Source organism: Muntiacus reevesi, chromosome 1, assembly GCF_963930625.1.
Source record: "Muntiacus reevesi chromosome 1, mMunRee1.1, whole genome shotgun sequence".
NCBI lineage: Eukaryota > Metazoa > Chordata > Mammalia > Artiodactyla > Cervidae > Muntiacus > Muntiacus reevesi.
This window is the reverse complement of record NC_089249.1, coordinates 175822361-175840194: the sequence shown is the minus strand read 5'-3', so window position 1 is coordinate 175840194 and position 17834 is coordinate 175822361. Positions and strand designations below refer to the sequence as shown.

At 50.9% G+C, this 17834-nt stretch overlaps 1 protein-coding gene and 1 long non-coding RNA gene across 3 annotated transcripts; both read left to right on the top strand.

The window, feature by feature from the left end:
• The first annotated feature begins 1084 nt into the window (after positions 1–1084).
• HES6 (hes family bHLH transcription factor 6) lies at positions 1085–3083 on the top strand. 2 transcript variants are annotated; one of them, XM_065930864.1, is made up of 4 exons: positions 1085–1221; positions 1309–1395; positions 1486–1567; positions 1794–3083. In XM_065930864.1, exons 1-4 carry the CDS (start codon positions 1141–1143, stop codon positions 2219–2221), a joined length of 678 nt encoding a protein of 225 aa, XP_065786936.1. In that variant the 5' UTR covers positions 1085–1140; the 3' UTR covers positions 2222–3083. The 2 variants fall into 2 exon arrangements, with proteins under 2 accessions (XP_065786936.1, XP_065786942.1); XM_065930870.1 differs by having other exon boundaries at positions 1486–1527; positions 1794–2039.
• A 1929-nt stretch (positions 3084–5012) lies between these two features.
• On the top strand, positions 5013–9440 carry LOC136165006 (uncharacterized). The gene is made up of 3 exons (XR_010662438.1): positions 5013–5573; positions 7183–7388; positions 8127–9440. It is a non-coding gene; the product is annotated as an uncharacterized lncRNA (long non-coding RNA).
• The last annotated feature ends 8394 nt before the right edge of the window (positions 9441–17834 follow it).

Genomic DNA, 17834 nt, shown 5'->3' with positions numbered 1-17834 from the left:
AGCTGCCAACTGTCACGGGCATCAAGTTACGGGGACCAGACGGCGGGCTCGCCAGCCCGGCGAGGGGCGGAGGAGGGAGGGGAGGACTGGGGGGAAAGGGAGCCCAGGGGCTGGGGAGGAGGCCGGGGCGAATGGAAAAGGGTTGTGGGACCAGGGAAGGGCGGTTGGGCAGGGAGGGCAGGATGGGGCGGGACGAGCTTGGGTTGGGGACGGGGGGTGGGAGGGGAGGCGGCGGGTGAGAACCAGATGGGGGGGCAGGGGAGGGAAGGTCGGAGGTCGGTGGGTATATTGAGGGAGGAGAGGGTGGGGGAAAAGAAGGTGAAAGGGGGTCAGGGAGCGAAGGGGCCGAGGAGATGGGAGGGCGATGAGGACCAGGAAAGGACCGATGACCAGAGGAGGAGGTCCGAGAGATGGAGCTGTTGAGGACGGGCCTGCGGACCCCGCCCCACTAGGATCCCTGAGCCGGCTGCAGGCAGGACTCACAAGTCCGCTAGAAACGCGAGGGAGCAGGAGCTCGCTCCCACCCCTGCTGCCCGTAGAGCCCTCCCCTCCCTGGGACTCTGCAGCCTCCCCAGACCGGACCTGTGGCTCCCTCCAGCTTCGGAGACCGCGGTCTTTGCTGTGGCTCTAGCCCCCAGGACCCCAGCAGGCGCGCTGAAGGGTCCCCCTCCTGTGGCATCTTAGGTGAAGGAAGTCAAGCGCGAACGGATGGGTGCGCTCCTGCTCGCGCGCGCAGCAAACCTGGGCGACCGGTTCAGGGTCGGAAGGGGAACAAGTGCACCCGGGGCCACAGCTCTCGTGGTCATCGCCCCCTCGGGTGCCCACTCCCCACCCTCCCACCCCCACCCCCCGCCAACGCGGGGGTCGCTCGGAGGCCCAGCTGGGCTTGCCCCCAGCCCTCCGCCCTCCAGCTCCCGGCCTCAGGCCACGCCCCGCCAGCTGCTAGCAGACCCCGGCGGCTGGGCCGGACAAAGCGGGCCTCTGCCATTGGTCCGCACAAGCAATTGGCGTATTGAGATGCAAATAAGGCGCTATAAAAGGGGTGGGATCGGCGGCGGGCGCGAGGACGCCGCGGAAGACGCGAGGGGGTGAGGGGCGCGCTCGCTTGTTGCGCTCGCCGGGCTCCCGGCTGTGCGCGTCATGGCTCCGCTCCTGGCGCCGGGCCGGGACCGGGCAGGCCGGGAGGATGAGGACGGCTGCGAGGCGCGTGGGGACCGCAAGGTGCTGGCTGTATCCACGGATGGGCGAGGGAGCGGGCGGGCTCCGGGGCCCACGCAGGGCCGGGACTCAGTTGCTCGCTTCCCGCAGGCCCGGAAGCCCCTGGTGGAGAAGAAGCGGCGCGCGCGGATCAACGAGAGCCTGCAGGAGCTGCGGCTGCTGCTGGCGGGCGCCGAGGTGAGGCCAGCGGGGTCGGGGGTGGGGGGCGCCCAGGGGTTGCGGGCCCGCGGGCCGGCCTCGCCTCACCTCCCCTCCCCGGCGGCGCAGGTGCAGGCCAAGCTGGAAAACGCCGAGGTGCTGGAGCTCACGGTGCGGCGCGTGCAGGTCTTGCTGCGGGGCCAGGCGCGCGGTGAGTGGCGGCCGGGCGCGCGGCGGGCGGGGGGGGGGGGGCGCGGGGCGCGTTCGCCCGGTCTGCCGCGCCGCGGCTCCACCGAGGACTTCCCCGGCCCGGGACAGGGGGTGCCCCCCGCGTCTCCTGGGTGAGCCTCGTCCCCGCGGACCGGGAGGGCCGGGCCACAGCGATCGCCGCTCACTGGACCCGGCGCGGCTGTCTCCTCTCCCATCTCCGAGCGCAGAACGCGAGCAGCTGCAAGCGGAAGCCAGCGAGCGCTTCGCCGCCGGCTACATCCAGTGCATGCACGAAGTGCACACGTTCGTGTCCACGTGCCAGGCCATCGACGCTACCGTCGCCGCCGAGCTCCTGAACCACCTGCTCGAGTCCATGCCGCTGCGCGAGGGCAGCAGCTTCCGCGATCTGCTGGGGGATGCCCTGTCTGCGCCGCCCGCAGCCCTGGGGCGGAGCAACTGGCTCGTAGGAGGCGCCCTGGAGTCCCCGCTGCCCAGCCCCCGGGGCTCCGGGGACGACCAGTCCTCAGACCTGGAGGAGGTCCCCGAGGCTGAACTGAGCCGGGCCCCACCTGCCGAGGGACCAGACTCGGTGCCCGCAGCCCTGGGCAGCCTGACCGCTACCCGCTTGGCCCAGAGTGTCTGGAGGCCTTGGTGACCAACGCCAACCTGGGGCTTGCGGGGTGGGCTCTGCCTTCCCAGGTTCCGTTCCCTCCCGGGGGTTCAGACGTGGCGGGCAGGGGTCTGGATGTTTCCCGGTCCTGCCGCGCAGACCCGCATGGCCAGTCCAGCCAGGCTCCCTGTTTCCCGCAGGAGGAATGTTTATGCATTCCCCCGTCCCAGCCCGCTGGTGGGTGGAGGGAGAGAGCTACAGGCGGGAGGAGGAAGCCTGAAGGCTCCCAGGGTTGTCCGCGCCTCGCCTGTCCCAGACTCAAGAGGCGCCCTGTGGGTCTGGGGGCACAGGTGAGGGAACGGAGCTGAGCCTCTCCTGGGTGCTGAGCACGGGTGTCCTGGCGGAAGGCCTCAAGCCCTGGCCCTCCAGCTGGGACAGGCAGGAGGCGTCCTGCAGGACTGCCCAGAGCTGCCAGAGAAGCACGCTTCTCTGTATGTCTTGCATTTAGCACACTTGAGTTTGTGTATTAGGTTGCCATCGATGGTTCCAGTTGTGTTAAATAAAGGCTTCTGGAGAGGTAGTTACCCTTCTGAAGTATTGCTGGATGCTGTGGTGTCACTAAGATGTCAGTCAAATGCATAAATACAAAGCCAAGCACATTTTCCCCATATCTAATGCTGTGAGTGGTTTTAAAACTTCTGTCAACAAACAAGCAAGTGTAGAGGCAGTGATGATGAACGCCCCATGGTGCATCTCATGATAGACAGTGCTTCCACCTCGCTATGGTCAGGCCATTGCAGGTGGGTTTCCCCTGCAAGTCCGTGGACCTGGCCTGCTCTCCCCGGGAACTGTGTGTGTTCTGGTGATGGAAACTCTGGCATGGAGTTTGTCTCCAGAGTCACGAAGGAGAAGGGAAACTACTGGTTCCCAGACCATTCTCTTGTTTGTGAACTTCCAGGAATAAAAGTTGCCTGACTGCTAGCCACGTGGTGTGGAAATTTCTTTCAGAAGCCTGTTGTAGGGTCCATGAGTGTGGTGCAGACGTCTGTCCACTTAGGTGATTACTTTTCTCAACTGAAGAGCGAGCTTCCCCATTGCCAGTGACCTCAGGGGCACAGAGACCCACCCAGTTCATGGCCCAGGCAGTTTGGACTTCAGGCCAAATTGAGCCCAGGAGGTCAGCAACCCTGGAAGGAGGGATACAGGCAGCTGGGGTGTAGGGATCCCACCCTCTTGGGCTGGATCAGGGCCTGTAGGTCATGTGGTCAGCTGATTGCAGTCCCTGCCACAGGGAGCCCAGCCCCCACATCTCCTGCTTCAGAACCCCAAGCTTATTCTTGTTCTCTCTTAGGGTTGGCAGTGCCCAGGCCTAGTCAAGGGGTGACAGTTTAGGATTCATACCTAGGTCTCCTCTCCAGTGTGTACCTTTGCTTTAAAAGTCTCTCCCTGGAGCTTCCCTGGTGGTCCAGTGGTTAAGACTCTGTGCTTGCAACGCTGGGGGCATGGGTTCAATCCTTGGTTGGGGAACTAAGATCCTACATGATGTGTGTGATCAAAAATAAAAAAAATCAGTCACTCAGTCATGTCCAACTTTGCGACCCCATGGATGCAGTACAACACGCCTCCCTGTCCATCACCAACTCCCGAAGTTTATCCAAACTCCTGTGCATTGAATTGGTGATGCCATCCAACCATCTCGTCCTGTCATCCCCTTCTCCTGCCTTCAATCTTTCCCAGCGTCAGGGTCTTTTCAAATGAGTCAGTTCTTCGCATCAGGTGGCCAAAGGATTGGAGCTTCAGCATCAGTCCTTCCAATGAGTATTCAGGACTGATTTCCTTTAGGATGGACAGATTGGATCTCCTTGCTGTCCACAGGACTCTCAAGAGTCTTCTCCAACACCACACTTCAAAAGCATCAATTCTTCAACTCCTAACTTCCTTTACAGTCCAACTCTCACATCCATATATGACCACTGGAAAAACCATAGCTTTGATTAGACGGACCTTTGTTGGCAAAATAATGTCTCTGCTTTTTAATATGCTGTCTAGGTTGGTCGTAACTTTTCTTCCAAGGAGTAAGTGTCTTTTAATTTCATGACTGCGGTCACCATCTGCAGTGATTTTGAAGCCCCCCCAAAATAAAGTCTGTCACTGTTTCCACTGTTTCCCCATCTATTTGCCATGAAGTGATGGAACCAGATGCCATGATCTTAGTTTTCTGAATGTTGAGTTCAGAAATGTTCCCTGTCACCCCTGCCCAGTAAGTCCATCTGGTCCATTTGGTTACATCCAAGTGCCCTCGAGCTCAAGTCCATTTCCATCTTGTTGGTCTCCCTGCATCCTCCTGTCTACTCAATGTTGACACTTAGACGTAAGATGGGCATCACAAACCACCGCCAAATAACAACTGATTTTCGCCCCACCCCCACCCCCCAAAGGCGTTCGGAGGCGCCCTGCTGTCCGACGCTGGAGCTCAGAGATGTTCGAAGGCCCTGGAGGCGCTCGGAGGTATTCCGGAAGCACCCGGAGGCGCTCGGAGGCGCTCGGAGGTATTCGGGTAGCACCCGGAGGCGCTCGGAGGTATTCGGGAAGCACCCGGAGGCGCTCGGACGTTTTCGGACCTTTTGGAGGCGACAGGCTCTTGGCCACGCCACCGCCACCGCCACGCCCTCACGCTCACGCGGTGAGTTCTGGAAAATGTAGTTCCAGCCCTTTGATCTTCCTTTCCCCGAGAACCCTGCAGGCAGTGTCAGAACTACGACTCCCAGGGCCCTCTGCGGCCTAGAGGCCCCTCCTCCCCGCTACCTCGAGCTCCGAGTCCGTTGCCGACAGGAGGCCAACGAACCCAACGGCGCTGAGAAGTTTCGCTCGGTCGGTTAAGCGGCTTTGCAGTAAGCAGAGGCTGGGCTGCGATCCCTTACGCATCCCCGGGACCAGGAAAGGGAGCGATGAAGGCGCCGGCGCCCCACCGCTCGAGCCCTCCGCCTGCGGCTCCAGCTCAGGGCCCCCGACCACTTCGGGCCACGAGGAGACCTGGCCGTCGGGAGTATTAAAAGCGCCCCGGCCTCTCGGAAAGTGCGGCCAAACCCGAAAGCGATTGGTGTCGAGGAAGAAGGGGGTCGTTTCAGGCTGTGACATGGAAGCAGTTTTCTCGAGGAAGAAAGACGAGTCTTACCGACCGTTTGGTGACCGCGCCTCAGTTCTGCCCAGCGTTCACTCTACAAGTGCAGTGAGCACCTGTTATGTGCTCAAAGAGATGAGACTGACCAGAGCCTTGCTGTCGAGGAACTGAGCAAACAAGAACCCACAGAGGCCCCAGGCCTCTAAAATACATCCCAGAGGTCGACAAAGGTGGTGCTTGGTTAAAAAGCAGCCAGAGGAGTGCAGAGCTCATCAGGTTATTAAAGACAGTTACTGGGCTTAAGTGGGTCTGAAAGGAGGAGGGATAAGATTTTAAAACCAATGACCCAGAGTCTTTTAGCTGCTCTTGGGAGCGCCCAGGCTTTTTTGCTCTTCCATCCCAGTATAAAAAGTTGCCCCCCCCAAAAGATGGTAACTCTGGCCATATCTGTTCTGCTCCTAGTTGTTGTCATTCTGCCCCTCCATTGTCGACAGATGACACTCCAGGCACCTTCTTCCTTTCCCCTCCAGATCCCACCCCAGCTTAACCTGGGGAAATTGTATACGTCTCTTAGACATCTCAGTCAATAGGCAGGCCATGGTCTCTGTCACCCCTGACAGCTCCATCCCGGGAAACTTGTTCAGACTTCATCGTGGTCTCTCCTAGTTAACTGTCTCCCTGTCTCCTTCACAGTCAGGTTTCTTGAGAATAGTCTCCATTCTTAAAACTTTTTTCATTTCCTCACCTGCTTGCCCCTAACAAAATTTCACCATTTTCCCTTTCCCACCATTGTACTGGAAACTTCTGGCAGTCTCTGGTGAAGTCCTAAATGTTAGAGCATCTGACACGGTCAAGAATGTCATTCTTGAGACACTGTTCTCTGTCTAGTCTTCTTGCTTCCTCTTTGTCCATTCCTTCTCAAGTTGTTCTCTGCAGCCTACCCTGTACATCTCGCTGCAGCCCACGTCTTCCTTGGACTGACTGCTCTATGGTCTCCCTGGCTTCTCCCAGTCCTCTCTGGAGCTCCAGTCACATGGGGTCACAGAATCAGACACGACTGAGCGACTAAGCACAGCACACAGCATTCTAGTGGCTAAAGTTTCTTCTCAAGTTTATACTGTAATAAGGGAGACAGACAAGAAATACCTGCTCTGGCAGATGGTGCATTCGTGCCAAGAAAAATGATAAACCAGGTCACGGGGACAGGGCATTATGGTGTGGAAGCAGGGTGCAGATTTCAGTAAGTTGGTTATAGAGGATTCCTTTCTCTGTAGGTTTGTTTTGAGCGGGGAATGGATGATGCTCGTGGATGGGGACAAAAGCCAGTGGCTGTCCTGGGAAGGAGTGTGTTAGGGTTCAGATGGCCTTAACAATAGCACCGGCCTTGCTTTGCGCATGAAGTGTGACTGTGGGAGCAAAGAAGGTGAAGTCGCTCAGTCGTGTCCGACTCTTTGTGACCCCATGGACTGTAACCTCCCAGTCTCCTCCGTCCGTGGGATTTTCCAGGCAAGAGTACTGGAGTGGGTTGCCATTTCCTTCTCCAGGGCATCTTCCTGACCCAGGGATCCGACCCAGGTCTCCCGCATTGCAGGCAGACGCTTTACCGTCTGAGCCATGTGGAAACCCCGGTGGGAGCAAAGCCCTTCCAAGACCCCTTTCAGTCCCCACTCGCCCCCTGCCCCTCCCACTGTTTCTGCCTCCTTCATTCTTTCCTGCCTCTTCTGTCCTCTTCCCTTTCGTCCTCCCCATTCTTTTGACTCCCCCATCTAGCCTCTGCTTCTGCCTCTCCTCCAGCCTTCCTTTTCCCAGCGTGGGGTGGGCTTGACTGGGGGTGGCCGTGAGCCTCCAGGCTGCGTGACGCCCCCTCCCTGCCCCTCCACCGCAGGCTCTGAGCACCTGGCTTCCTGGGAAGGCGTCCCGGCTGCCGCAGTCCCCCTGCCAAGAGGGCTTCGGGGGCACCAAGGACGCCTGCTGACTGTACCCAGGTGAGCCCGGGGAGGCAGGAGGAGAGCTGCAGAAGGCATGGTGGTCTGCACCCCATTTCTTCCCCCGCTGCACACAGCCTGGCCCTGCTGGTCCTGACTCAGATGGGTAAGCAGGGGCCGCCCTGTGGACACCGCCGAGGGGCAAGGGAGCCCCTAGTGCAGGGGTGCAGGCTCGGCCGGGCATGCTGGGCCCAGGTCAGGAGGGAGAAGCACCTTTCCCATGAGAGCCTGCACGCGGGCACAGATGCTGCCGGTGGTCCGCGAGCCTGGAAGCCCCGGCGGAGCCCAGCTCTGCGCGTTTCCCCGCAGACTTCCCCCCCGTGGACCTGGTCTGTAGCCAGGCCTCCCCACCAGGCCCCTCCACAGGCCGAGCAAGGTCCAAGGTGGAGGGTCAGGAGGCACCCTCTGCTTTGGGGAAGCTGAGACCAAGTCTCAGGGGGCAGCCTTGCACCCTGTAAGCAGGAGGAGGGGCAGACAATTATACCACCTGCGGGGGAGTGGGGCCTTGCCCTTAAGGAAAATGTGATTTTAGAGGAGCAGATACTTCTTGAGCATTAGTGTCTGAGGAACAAAGGCCATGGGAGAAGAACAGGAGAGCTGGGGGTTTGAGAAAAGGTGCGGTGACCTCCGACAGCAGCTTCTGAAGGAAGGCTTCCTGGAGGTGGCCTGGGAGCCCTGTAGGAATCTGGTCCCCACGGAGAACCGGGAGGGTTTGCGGAGGGGGGCCAGAATAGAGCACAAGGGCCCCTCCTGTGGACGGTGGGCTTGGGGGCGCTCCTGAAGCCTCCTTACCTCCCTCCCGCCTCCTGTCAGCCTCCCTGCATCACCTCTCCTCCTCCAACAGCTTCCCGGAGCAGCTCCCTGGCAGTTGGACCTGGAAGGCTGGGCAGGCTCCCACGCGCCCCCTGCCTTCCCTGGGCCCTGGACCAGGGAGCTCACAGCGCGGAGGACAAGACGGTGGCCTGTTGTCCCAGCACGTGGCAGCACCACAGATCTGTTATCTCCGTTTCTGGGGGTCGGGGATCCAGCCAAGACAGGCAGGGGCGTCTGCCTCGAGGTCTCGCGAGGCTGCACCCGGGCATCGGCGGGGACTGTGGCCCATGCGCAGGCTCCACCTGGAGGGTCCAGACTCACTCGGGGTCGTTGGCAGGATTCGGCTCCTTGGTTCCTCATGAGCTACTAGGGGAGCATCATCCTTGTCTGCATTTTGCTGGAGGGCTCACTCCGTTCTTGGCCAAGTGAGCCTCTTCGGAGTGCATCTCCCTACAAGGAGGGCGGGCCATCTAGGGGAGCCGGCCCCGCATCGAATCGGATCAGCGGTAGCGCGCGATGGGGAGACAGGCCCCCGTAACCCTGTCTGCAATGGCAGCTTGTCCTTCTGTGTCGTTAGATTGAGCTCACCCTGGGGAGGGCCTCGCAGAGCGCTCGTCAGTGGGGACCACTGGGGGCCACACCCCCGCCCCACTCTGCACTCTTCCTACCGTCCCCCAGGCCTGGGTCTCCAGAGACGGTCATACTGTGTCCAGTGTGACAATTGTGTGTTTTTCTCCCGTTTTAGAAACCGTAGCCTGGGCCACCGCACCCTGAGATAGATGTACCCAGAGAGTTGTAGGCTGCGTTGTGGGCACTGTTCTGTCCACGCCACCCCTGCATCAGCCCTCCCCGGGCCTCTGCTTACTAGGCTTTCCCGCCTCCTCCATGACAGGAGCCACTTTGCTTAAACTCAGGAGTTTGCATTTTTATCAGAGCAGGATCAGGCCCCCAGTCTCCAGGGAGTGGAGGAGCAACAGGGGGAATCTGAGAAGGAAGCAGAGGGGCCCCCACAGGCCACACAGTCAAGGCTTGAACCACAGCTAAATCTCGGTGTTGGTGAAACCCTGGGAAGAGCCGTTGCGGAGGCCTGGGCACCCCTGGTGCCCCAGGAGGCCGAGCCGGAGGGGCTGAGTGATGCAGGGCGGGCCCCCGGGTGCACGGTGTCCCGACGCTGCAGCCACCCTGTCCCTGTCTGGTGTCCCCTGCCCAGGGCCCACCGGGAGCTGGCACCTTCGGCTGCTTTTCTGTTTGTGGGCTGTGTAATAAACGGAAGCTAAAAAGGACTGGCTCTTTCTTTAGAGGCTAACCTGCCAACCTTGCTGCCCGGGCTTGACATGATGGAAGGAAGGGGCGGGGAGGCGGGAAGGTGAGAGGAGGTGGGAAGAAGGGCCCCAGGCCCCGACCCTCGTCACCCCTCCCCTGGGCCGGAGCCAGGTCCTGCTTTCTGGTCCTGCTTTTCCCGCCGGGGTTCCACCCAACCCCGTGGAGTTTGACCACTGCACTCCAGGGACACTGTGCCCCAGCCCTGCCCCTGGAGACACTCGGGTAAGGGGAGCCGGGCTCACTCCCAGATCGGAGCAGCCCTCAGGTGGGCCAGCACTGGGGGCAAAGCGGAGAGGACTCAGCCCTTTTTTCCTCAACATGCTATGGAATTTTACAAGCAGAAAGTTGAAGGAATTTTTGACTACACATCTGTACACCCACTGCCGATGGTCCCACTCAGCGTTTTACTGGACTGTTACATCTAGGCAACCATTCTTTAATTCTTTAGATTTTTGATGCATTCAAAATTAATTTTAGCCTTAAGTGTGCTTGCCCCTACATACTTTAGCATGTACATTAACTAGAGTCCATTACTGATAGTCTTTTAATATAAAACAAAGAAATGCCCAGCTTGTAAGTGAACATTCACTCTTTTGACAAGTGTATGCATTTTTGTTAACTCAGACCCTTATCGAGATACTGAGTGTTCCCATCACCCCAGAAAGTTCCCTCATGGTCCTTGCTGGTTGACCCCCAGTGCACTCAGAGGCAACCACTCAGTAACCTGCCTTGTGATGCTGGTACAAAGGTACAAAGTGAAGTCGCTCAGTCATGTTCACCTCTTTGTGACCCCATGGACTGTAGCCCACCAGTCTCCTCCGTCCATGGAATTTTCCAGGCAAGAGTACTGGAATGGGTTGCCATTTCCTTCTCCAGAGGATCTTCCCAACCCAGGGGTTGAACCTGGGTCTCCCCCATTGCAGGCAGGTGCTTTACCATCTAAGCTACCACAAATTACATATAATACTGGAGCCTAAAGCAAAAGGAATTATTTTTTAATGGCTAATACTTTATTTTCCAGAACACCGAAGTAAAAACCTGTTGAAAAGTAGATAAATCAAAATAGTTTAATTCTTTTATTTATATAAAAACCAACTGATAATCTTGCTTTCCTGGTTTTAGTGGAAACGAACTCATCAATATTTCCAAAGTCTACTACTTGTCTTTAAAGGAGAGAATTGCCATGCTAATTTCTTTTGATGAAGTGATCTTAATTTTTCATTTACTGCAGCTTACTGAAAGTGTCTTACAGGATGCCATGGTGACTGGGAATGCTAACAACCTTCTCAAGACCATGTCCAAATTGGAAAGATTGCGCTAAGCAAATTTGTGAATAAGTCTTAGAAGGTACAAACACTATTTTGTAAATAACTGATACTGCATGCTGCTTAAAACTATATCAGATGGATACATAGGACTTCGGATATTTGAGTCAAGTAAGTGGCTGCTTTGTGGAAGTCAGAGGTATCCATAGAAAACTTTTCTCCAGTTAAAAATTCAAAATGTAAAGACACTTAATTTTTCATATATTCATTTAAAATGTGAAATTAAGGCATCTATAATTTCTTTAATTTCCATTTGATATGCAGTTTTCTTATAATAATTGACATCTAGTGATTCATTTCCAATTTTTATACTTTAATTTTAAAATTCAAGTGCAGCATTGGTGACATAGTGGTGAGCATAACTGCCTTTCATAAAGTTCAAGCAGTAGCCCATATCTTCTGCTAAGATTTCACATTAATCAAACATGAAAGGTTTCTGTTATTTCTAAGCAAAGGTACAGGCCTTCTAAGCATACAACTTAATGTATAGTCTTTTTTTTAATTGTATAGACATTAGCTGTTACACTTGGTTTAGAATAACATCCTACACAGATAGATTGTATAAAATAATGTATTTACGCCAAGATGCTTTTGATGTATGCATTTCATTTAATATATATTTAAGTATAAGTGCCTTTGTATATGAAATACCTTGTTTACATTTAATCTTGATCCTCACAGGGTATCTGGATGTGTTTTTAATGTAGGTTTTAGAACAAACATAAAAATATCCCATCCGCATCCATTTTTAAAACTTCACACACAAAATGTGTATATTATATGTATCCATATACATATATATAAATGCTAAAAAATGGTTAACATTTTATTTCCCAGGGGCAGCATTTTTGCATATTATTATGAGCTGAGGAAGCACAAATTTGGCATAATCATATTTGGAGGAAAATGTCTTATAAACTCTTGTATAACATGCTGTATTTTCTCCATTAGACTATACCTGGCCACAGGCATTTTTAATTTTATTTCCAACCTCTAATTTTATAACCTAGACTTAGAAAGTTTCATCTCTCATTTCAATGAAGTCAGTACAACTTATTTTATTGTCATGACATTGTTCTTAATGTGAGCAGACCTCAGGGTCAGATATGCTTGTTCACAATGAACTACATCTTGTGTACAAGCAAAAAATAAAAAGTACTTGCTCCGTTCTTGACAATTATTTCAGAACTCATGTGATTTGCTTGTAGCATGATATACTTGTTTTGAATTTTATTAGACCAGGCACACGGATTTCCAATAATTTCCTGTGATTCTCTTAAGATTTAAATTGTTTTCTTCAAAGTGTAACATCTAAAACCACTCAATATATTGTGATTTTTGCTGCTTTGATTTTGTTATCTTCTGCAAAACATCTATTAAACTGTCAGTTTGAATATTTTTCAAAAACACTTCCCATTTTAGACAGCATCACAATGAGATATCAAATTTTCAAGATCACAGCTTCTGTTTAAATTTTTCTAATATTTGAAACTTTTTGATGGTTACAAAAATTGATTCTGTTGTATTATTGTGGAGAAATATATGTGAAAAACAAAGACACTTCTTGTAAATAAATGAACCAGTCACAGTGAATTTATTTGCCATTATAATAGTAAAAAAAAAAAAAAATATGCAAGAATCTTTGGCCATCATGTGAAATAGATTCTTTAACCTAGCTTCTCTAAAATATACCCTTTTCCTTTGTTGGGTCTGTGTTGTATTAAAATAATTTTTATTATCACAAAGTAGCAACCATAATGCAAAACTATTAAAAATGTATTTCAAAATGGCATCTTCTTACTTTTGCTCACACAAGTATCTGAAATTTCTAATATTTCTCTTTAGTTCCCAAATAAGAATCTTTAAGATTCTGAATTTGATGGTAGTTCTGTTCTAATAATGTCAACGTTAAGGAACCCTCATTTTTAGTTGATAGAATACTGTTTTTCTAGTCCAATTTGTAATTGTCCCCTATTATTTTAATACATTTCTGCATATATTTTTCTTCTTTTCCAGAGTATTACACCATTTGACTTTGTAGATACTACAGATACCATATTTGTCTAAAACAATTTAGTATACATTTAAAATATGTATTTAATGAATTATATAATTATTACAAATATAATATTTAAATTAATATGAATTTTTAATATTTCACAGGTAGGTATACATAAAGTTTTATTTCAAAAATAGAGAAATCAATTGCTGTTTGGAATGTAAAATTCTATAGTCACTATGAAAAAGAGTTTGATAGTTTTCAGAAAGTTATACTAAAATTACTTTATGACCTAGCAAGTCCACTCCTAGGCAAAAACCCAAAGAATTGAAAATAGGGACTCAAACCAATTCAGTTCAGTTCAGTTGCTCAGTTGTGTCCAACTCTTTGCAACCCCATGGACTGCAGCACACCAGGCTTCCCTCTCCTTCACCAACTCCCGGAGTTTACTCAAACTCATGTCCATTGAATTGGTGATGCCATCCAACCATCTCATCCTCTGTCATCCCCTTCTCCTCCTGCCTTCAATCTTTCCCAGCATCAGGGTCTTTTCACAAATGAGTTAGTTCTTCCCATCATGTGGCCAAAGTATCAGAGTTTCAGCTTCAGCATCAGTCCTTCCAATGAACACCCAGGACCGATCTTCTTTAGGATGGACTGGTTGGATCTCCTTGCAGTCCAAGGGACTCTCAAGAGTCTTCTCCAACACCACAGTTCAAAAGCATCAATTCTTCAGTGTTCAGTTTTCTTTAGAGTCCAACTCTCACATCCATGCATGACCATTGGAAAAACCACAGCTTTGACTAGACAGACCTTTGTTGGCAAAGTAATGTCTCTGCTTTTTAAATATGCTGTCTAGGTTGGTCATAACTTTTCTTACAAGGAACAAGCATCTTTTAATTTCATGGCTGCAGTCACCATCTACAGTGATTTTGGAGCCCCTAAAAATAGTCTCTCACTGTTTCCCCATCTGTTTGCCATGAAGTGATGGGACCAGATGCCATGATTTTCATTTTCTGAATGTTGAGCTTTAAGCCAACTTTTTTTTTTCACTTTCATCAAGAGTCTCTTTAGTTCTTCACTTTCTGCCATAAGGGTGGTGTCATCTGCATATCTGAGGATATTGATATTTCTCCTGGCAATCTTGATTCCAGCTTGTGCTTCATCTAGCACAGCATTTTGCATTATGTACTCTGCATATAGGTTAAATAAGCAGGGTGACAATATACAGCCTTGATGTACCCCTTTCCCGATTTGAAACCAGTCTGTTGTTCCATGTCCAGTTCTAACTGTTGCTTCTTGATCTGTATACAGATTTCTCAGGAGGCAGGTCAGGTGGTCTGGTATTCCCATCTCTTTAAGAATTTCCCACAGTTTCTTGTGATCTACAAAAAGGCTTTGGCATAGTCAATAAAGCAGAAGTGGATGGTTTTCTGGAACTCTCTTGCTTTTTTGATGATCCAACAGAAGCTGGCAATTTGATCTCTGGTTCCTCTGCCTTTTCTAAATCCAGCTTGAACATTTGGTAGTTTTCGGTTCATGTACTGTTGAAGCCTGGCTTGGAGAATTTTGAGCATTACTTTGCTAGCGTGTGAGACAAGTGCAATTGTGTGGTAATTTGAACATTCTCTGGCATTGCCTTTCTTTGGGAATACATAATACACAATAGAGAAAAGGTGGAAACATTTCATGTCCCTCAATAGAAGAATGTTAAACAAAATGTGGTATATTTATACAATAGGATACTATTTAGCCAAAAAAAAATTAATGAAGTTTCAATACATTCTACAACAAGGATGAATCTTGGAAACATTTTGCTAGGTGAAATAAGCCAAACACAACAGAACAAATGATTATTCCATTTATATATGGAGAAGGCAATGGCACCCCACTCAGTACTCTTGCCTGGAAAATCCCATGGACAGAGGAACCTGGTAGGCTGTGGTCCACGGGGTCGCTTAGAGTCAGACACAACTGAGCAACTTCACTTTCACTTTTCACTTTCATGCATTGGAGAAGGAAATGGCAACCCACTCCAGTGTTCTTGCCTGGAGAATCCCAGGGACGGGGGAGCCTAGTGGGTTGCTGTCTATGAGGTCGCACAGAGCTGGACACGACTGAGGTGACTTAGCAGCAGCAGCAGCAGAGCAGGCAAATCCACAGAAACAGAGTAGAATTGGGGTACCAGGGGTGGGGGGAAGGGAGGGATCAGAGATGTCATTTAATGGGTGCAGAATTTCTGTTTGGGATAGTGAAAAAGTTCTGGGAATAGATAATGTTGGTGGCACAATGTTGTGAATGCCACTGAATTGCACACTTAAAAATGGCTAAACTCATGCTTCCCCGGCAGCCAGTGGTTAGGACTCTGCGCTCCCACTGCAGGGGACCCAAGTTCAATCCCACATGCCACATGATGTGGCAAAAAGAAAGAAAGAAAATGGCTGAAATGGTAAATCTTCTATTATGTATGGTGGTGGTTGGTGGTTTAGTTGCTCAGTCGTGTCAAACTCTTGCAACCCCATGGACTGTGGCCCGCCGGGCTCCTCTGTCCATGGGATTTCCCAGGCGAGAATACTGGAGTGATTTGCCATTTCCTTCTCCAAGGGATCTTCCTGACCCTGGGATCAAACCCAGGTCTCCTGCATTGCAGGCAGATTCTTTACTGACTGAGCTATAAGGGAAGCTCCTTAAGCTCTGTTATGTATCAGTTCAGTTCAGTCACTCAGTTGTGTCCGACTCTTAGCGACCCCATGAACTGTAGCACGCCAGGCCTCCCTGTCCATCACCAACTCCCAGAGTTTGCTCAAACTCACGTCCATTGAGTCGGTGATGCCATCCAACCATCTCATCCTCTGTCGTCCCCTTCTCCTGCCTTCAATCTTTCCCAGCATCAGGGTCTTTTCCAATGAGTCAGTTCTTCACATCAGGTGGCCAAACTATTGGAGTTTCAGCTTCAGTTCTTCCAGTGAATATTCAGGACGGACTTCCTTTAGGATGGACTAGTTGGATCTCCTTGCTGTCCAAGGGACTATCAATAGTCTTCCCCAATACCACAATTCAAAAGCGTCAGCTCTTCGGCATAATGATCTGTATGGACAAAGAATCTTAAAAGGAATAGATGTGTGTACATGTGTGACTGATTCACTTGGCTGTGCAGCAGAAACTAATACAACACAGCAAATCCATTATACTCCAGTATAATTTTCAAAAAACCCACAGAAATTAATTACTCAAAATAGCAGAAAATTATGTACCCAATGGAGATAAAGTAGTAAAGACCTTTTTTTATATAAGAAGTAAGTAATGATGAGCTATTTCTTTTCTTTTCTTTTTTTTTTTTTTTTTTGAGCTGTTTCTCATAGTATTAAGTGAATAGAGGATGAAATTTTCCTGGTAAATGTATTTTTCTAGTTAAAACATTTCAGAAAATATTTGACCAAGTCTCATTTATGGAAAGTCAAATTATATTCACAAATATAATATTACTATTGCTCACCTAAAAGACCATGATGAGGGTCTTGCAATTGGAAGACTTAAAGCCAGGAGGGCAATAGACTGAGTCATGTTTTCAAAGATTTCTCTCTTTTTCTGGAAAATCGGGAGGGCAAGGAGTCTAAGAGAGAGAAGACAATCTCATTCATCTCGGAAAGAAATAGCAGGGCTTGGTGTGTGTGATCATGGTGGCAGAAATGGGATGTCCAAGGTTTCCAAGTAGGGAGGCAAGACCTTCCACTGAACTGGACACGGGGGTGAAAGAAGGTAGGAATGGAGGATGACACCTAGGTTTCGGTAGGAGCCTCTGGGTGGATGGTGAGATAAGAAAGATTGGGGAGGACAAGTTTTGGGGAAAAGAGCAGGAGCTGTATTTGGCATGTGTTTAATCCGAGATGTCTGTTAGCCATCCCGGCGGGGATAGTGAGCAGACGGCTGGGGATGTATGTATGTACGCAGAGTTCCGAGAAGAGGTCAGGACAAGAGTCCTACATGAACAGGTCATCAGAATTTTGGGGTCTTTAAAGCCACAGAAAGAATGAAGATGACTTCAGAAGACAGGAAACTGCAGAGAAGAGAGGGCCAGGCCCGCAGGCACACCAACATTCAAATCAAGAGAAGCCAATCCATTGAATCTGAAAACGGGGGGTCTCAGAGTGGGCCACGTTGCCTTTCTAACGTGGAGTGGTGGGATTACAAGTCCTCTGGGGCTCTTTCTGCCCTAATAACGGGTCTATAGTTCTGAATGGCTACAGATGGAAGATGGTGAGGGGGTCGGGGAGGGCGGGTAGGTAGACGCAGGAGAGGCTGCACGCACCCATCACCTTGTGGGAAGGCTGAGATTTTGCTAATGGTAAAATTGTCTATGATCCCCCCATCGAGCTTCACTCACCCTCTTGGCATTCAGGACCCTTATGAAGTGATCCCAAGTTAACTGTCCCACCTGCCAACCCAAATCCTCTCTACCCCTTGTGGAGGCCTGGCAGCCCCACACCCATGCCTTCCAGCTCTGCCCTTTGCCCATAGAGAATTTATTTTGGCATCTCAGCATCACAACCAGTTTTCAAAGAAGACTTCCCACTCTGGCTAGTGGATATAGGAACTACTCCTGGCCCTGTGTGAACAGCAAGAATGCAGCCATAATAATTGCACCACTGTTATTCAGGCTTGTTTTGTGCACTGTGAAAAAGGACTAGCAAAACAAACTAAACAAGACAAATAACTGTCCTGTCTTCTGTGGCACCGGGGAAAGGTAATAGCAGCTTTCCCGTGCTGGTTGTTCCTTCTTCAGCCTTAGGTAGATTTCTCACACAACCGCTATTCGGTTCTCACCTGAAGACTCCAGGGACACCTTCTGCAGCCCTACCCATCGCCAGTATCACTTTCCTCCAAAGCTGTTGAGAGATGAGTGCCTGGTCCCAGACAGGCAGTGGTGGTCTCAGTTCTCTGCCCCGCTCCCACTGTGCTTTGGCAGTACTGTGTGCCAGGCATGTGGGATCCTAGTTCCTTGACCAGGAATCGAACCCACATCCTCTTTTTAATTAACAGGGTTAATTAATCTGGTCACATCGGGTCTTGGTCACAGCATGCAAGGCCTTCC

What these genes read in the sequence shown, in the direction of transcription:
- HES6 (XM_065930864.1), top strand. Translation starts at nt 1,141, where the DNA reads ATGGCTCCGCTCCTGGCGCCGGGCCGGGACCGGGCAGGCCGGGAGGAT. An exon ending in TGCTGCTGGCGGGCGCCGAG is followed by an intron (nt 1,396 to 1,485) that starts GTGAGGCCAGCG and finishes CCGGCGGCGCAG; the next exon opens with GTGCAGGCCAAGCTGGAAAA. An exon ending in GCTGCGGGGCCAGGCGCGCG is followed by an intron (nt 1,568 to 1,793) that starts GTGAGTGGCGGC and finishes CTCCGAGCGCAG; the next exon opens with AACGCGAGCAGCTGCAAGCG.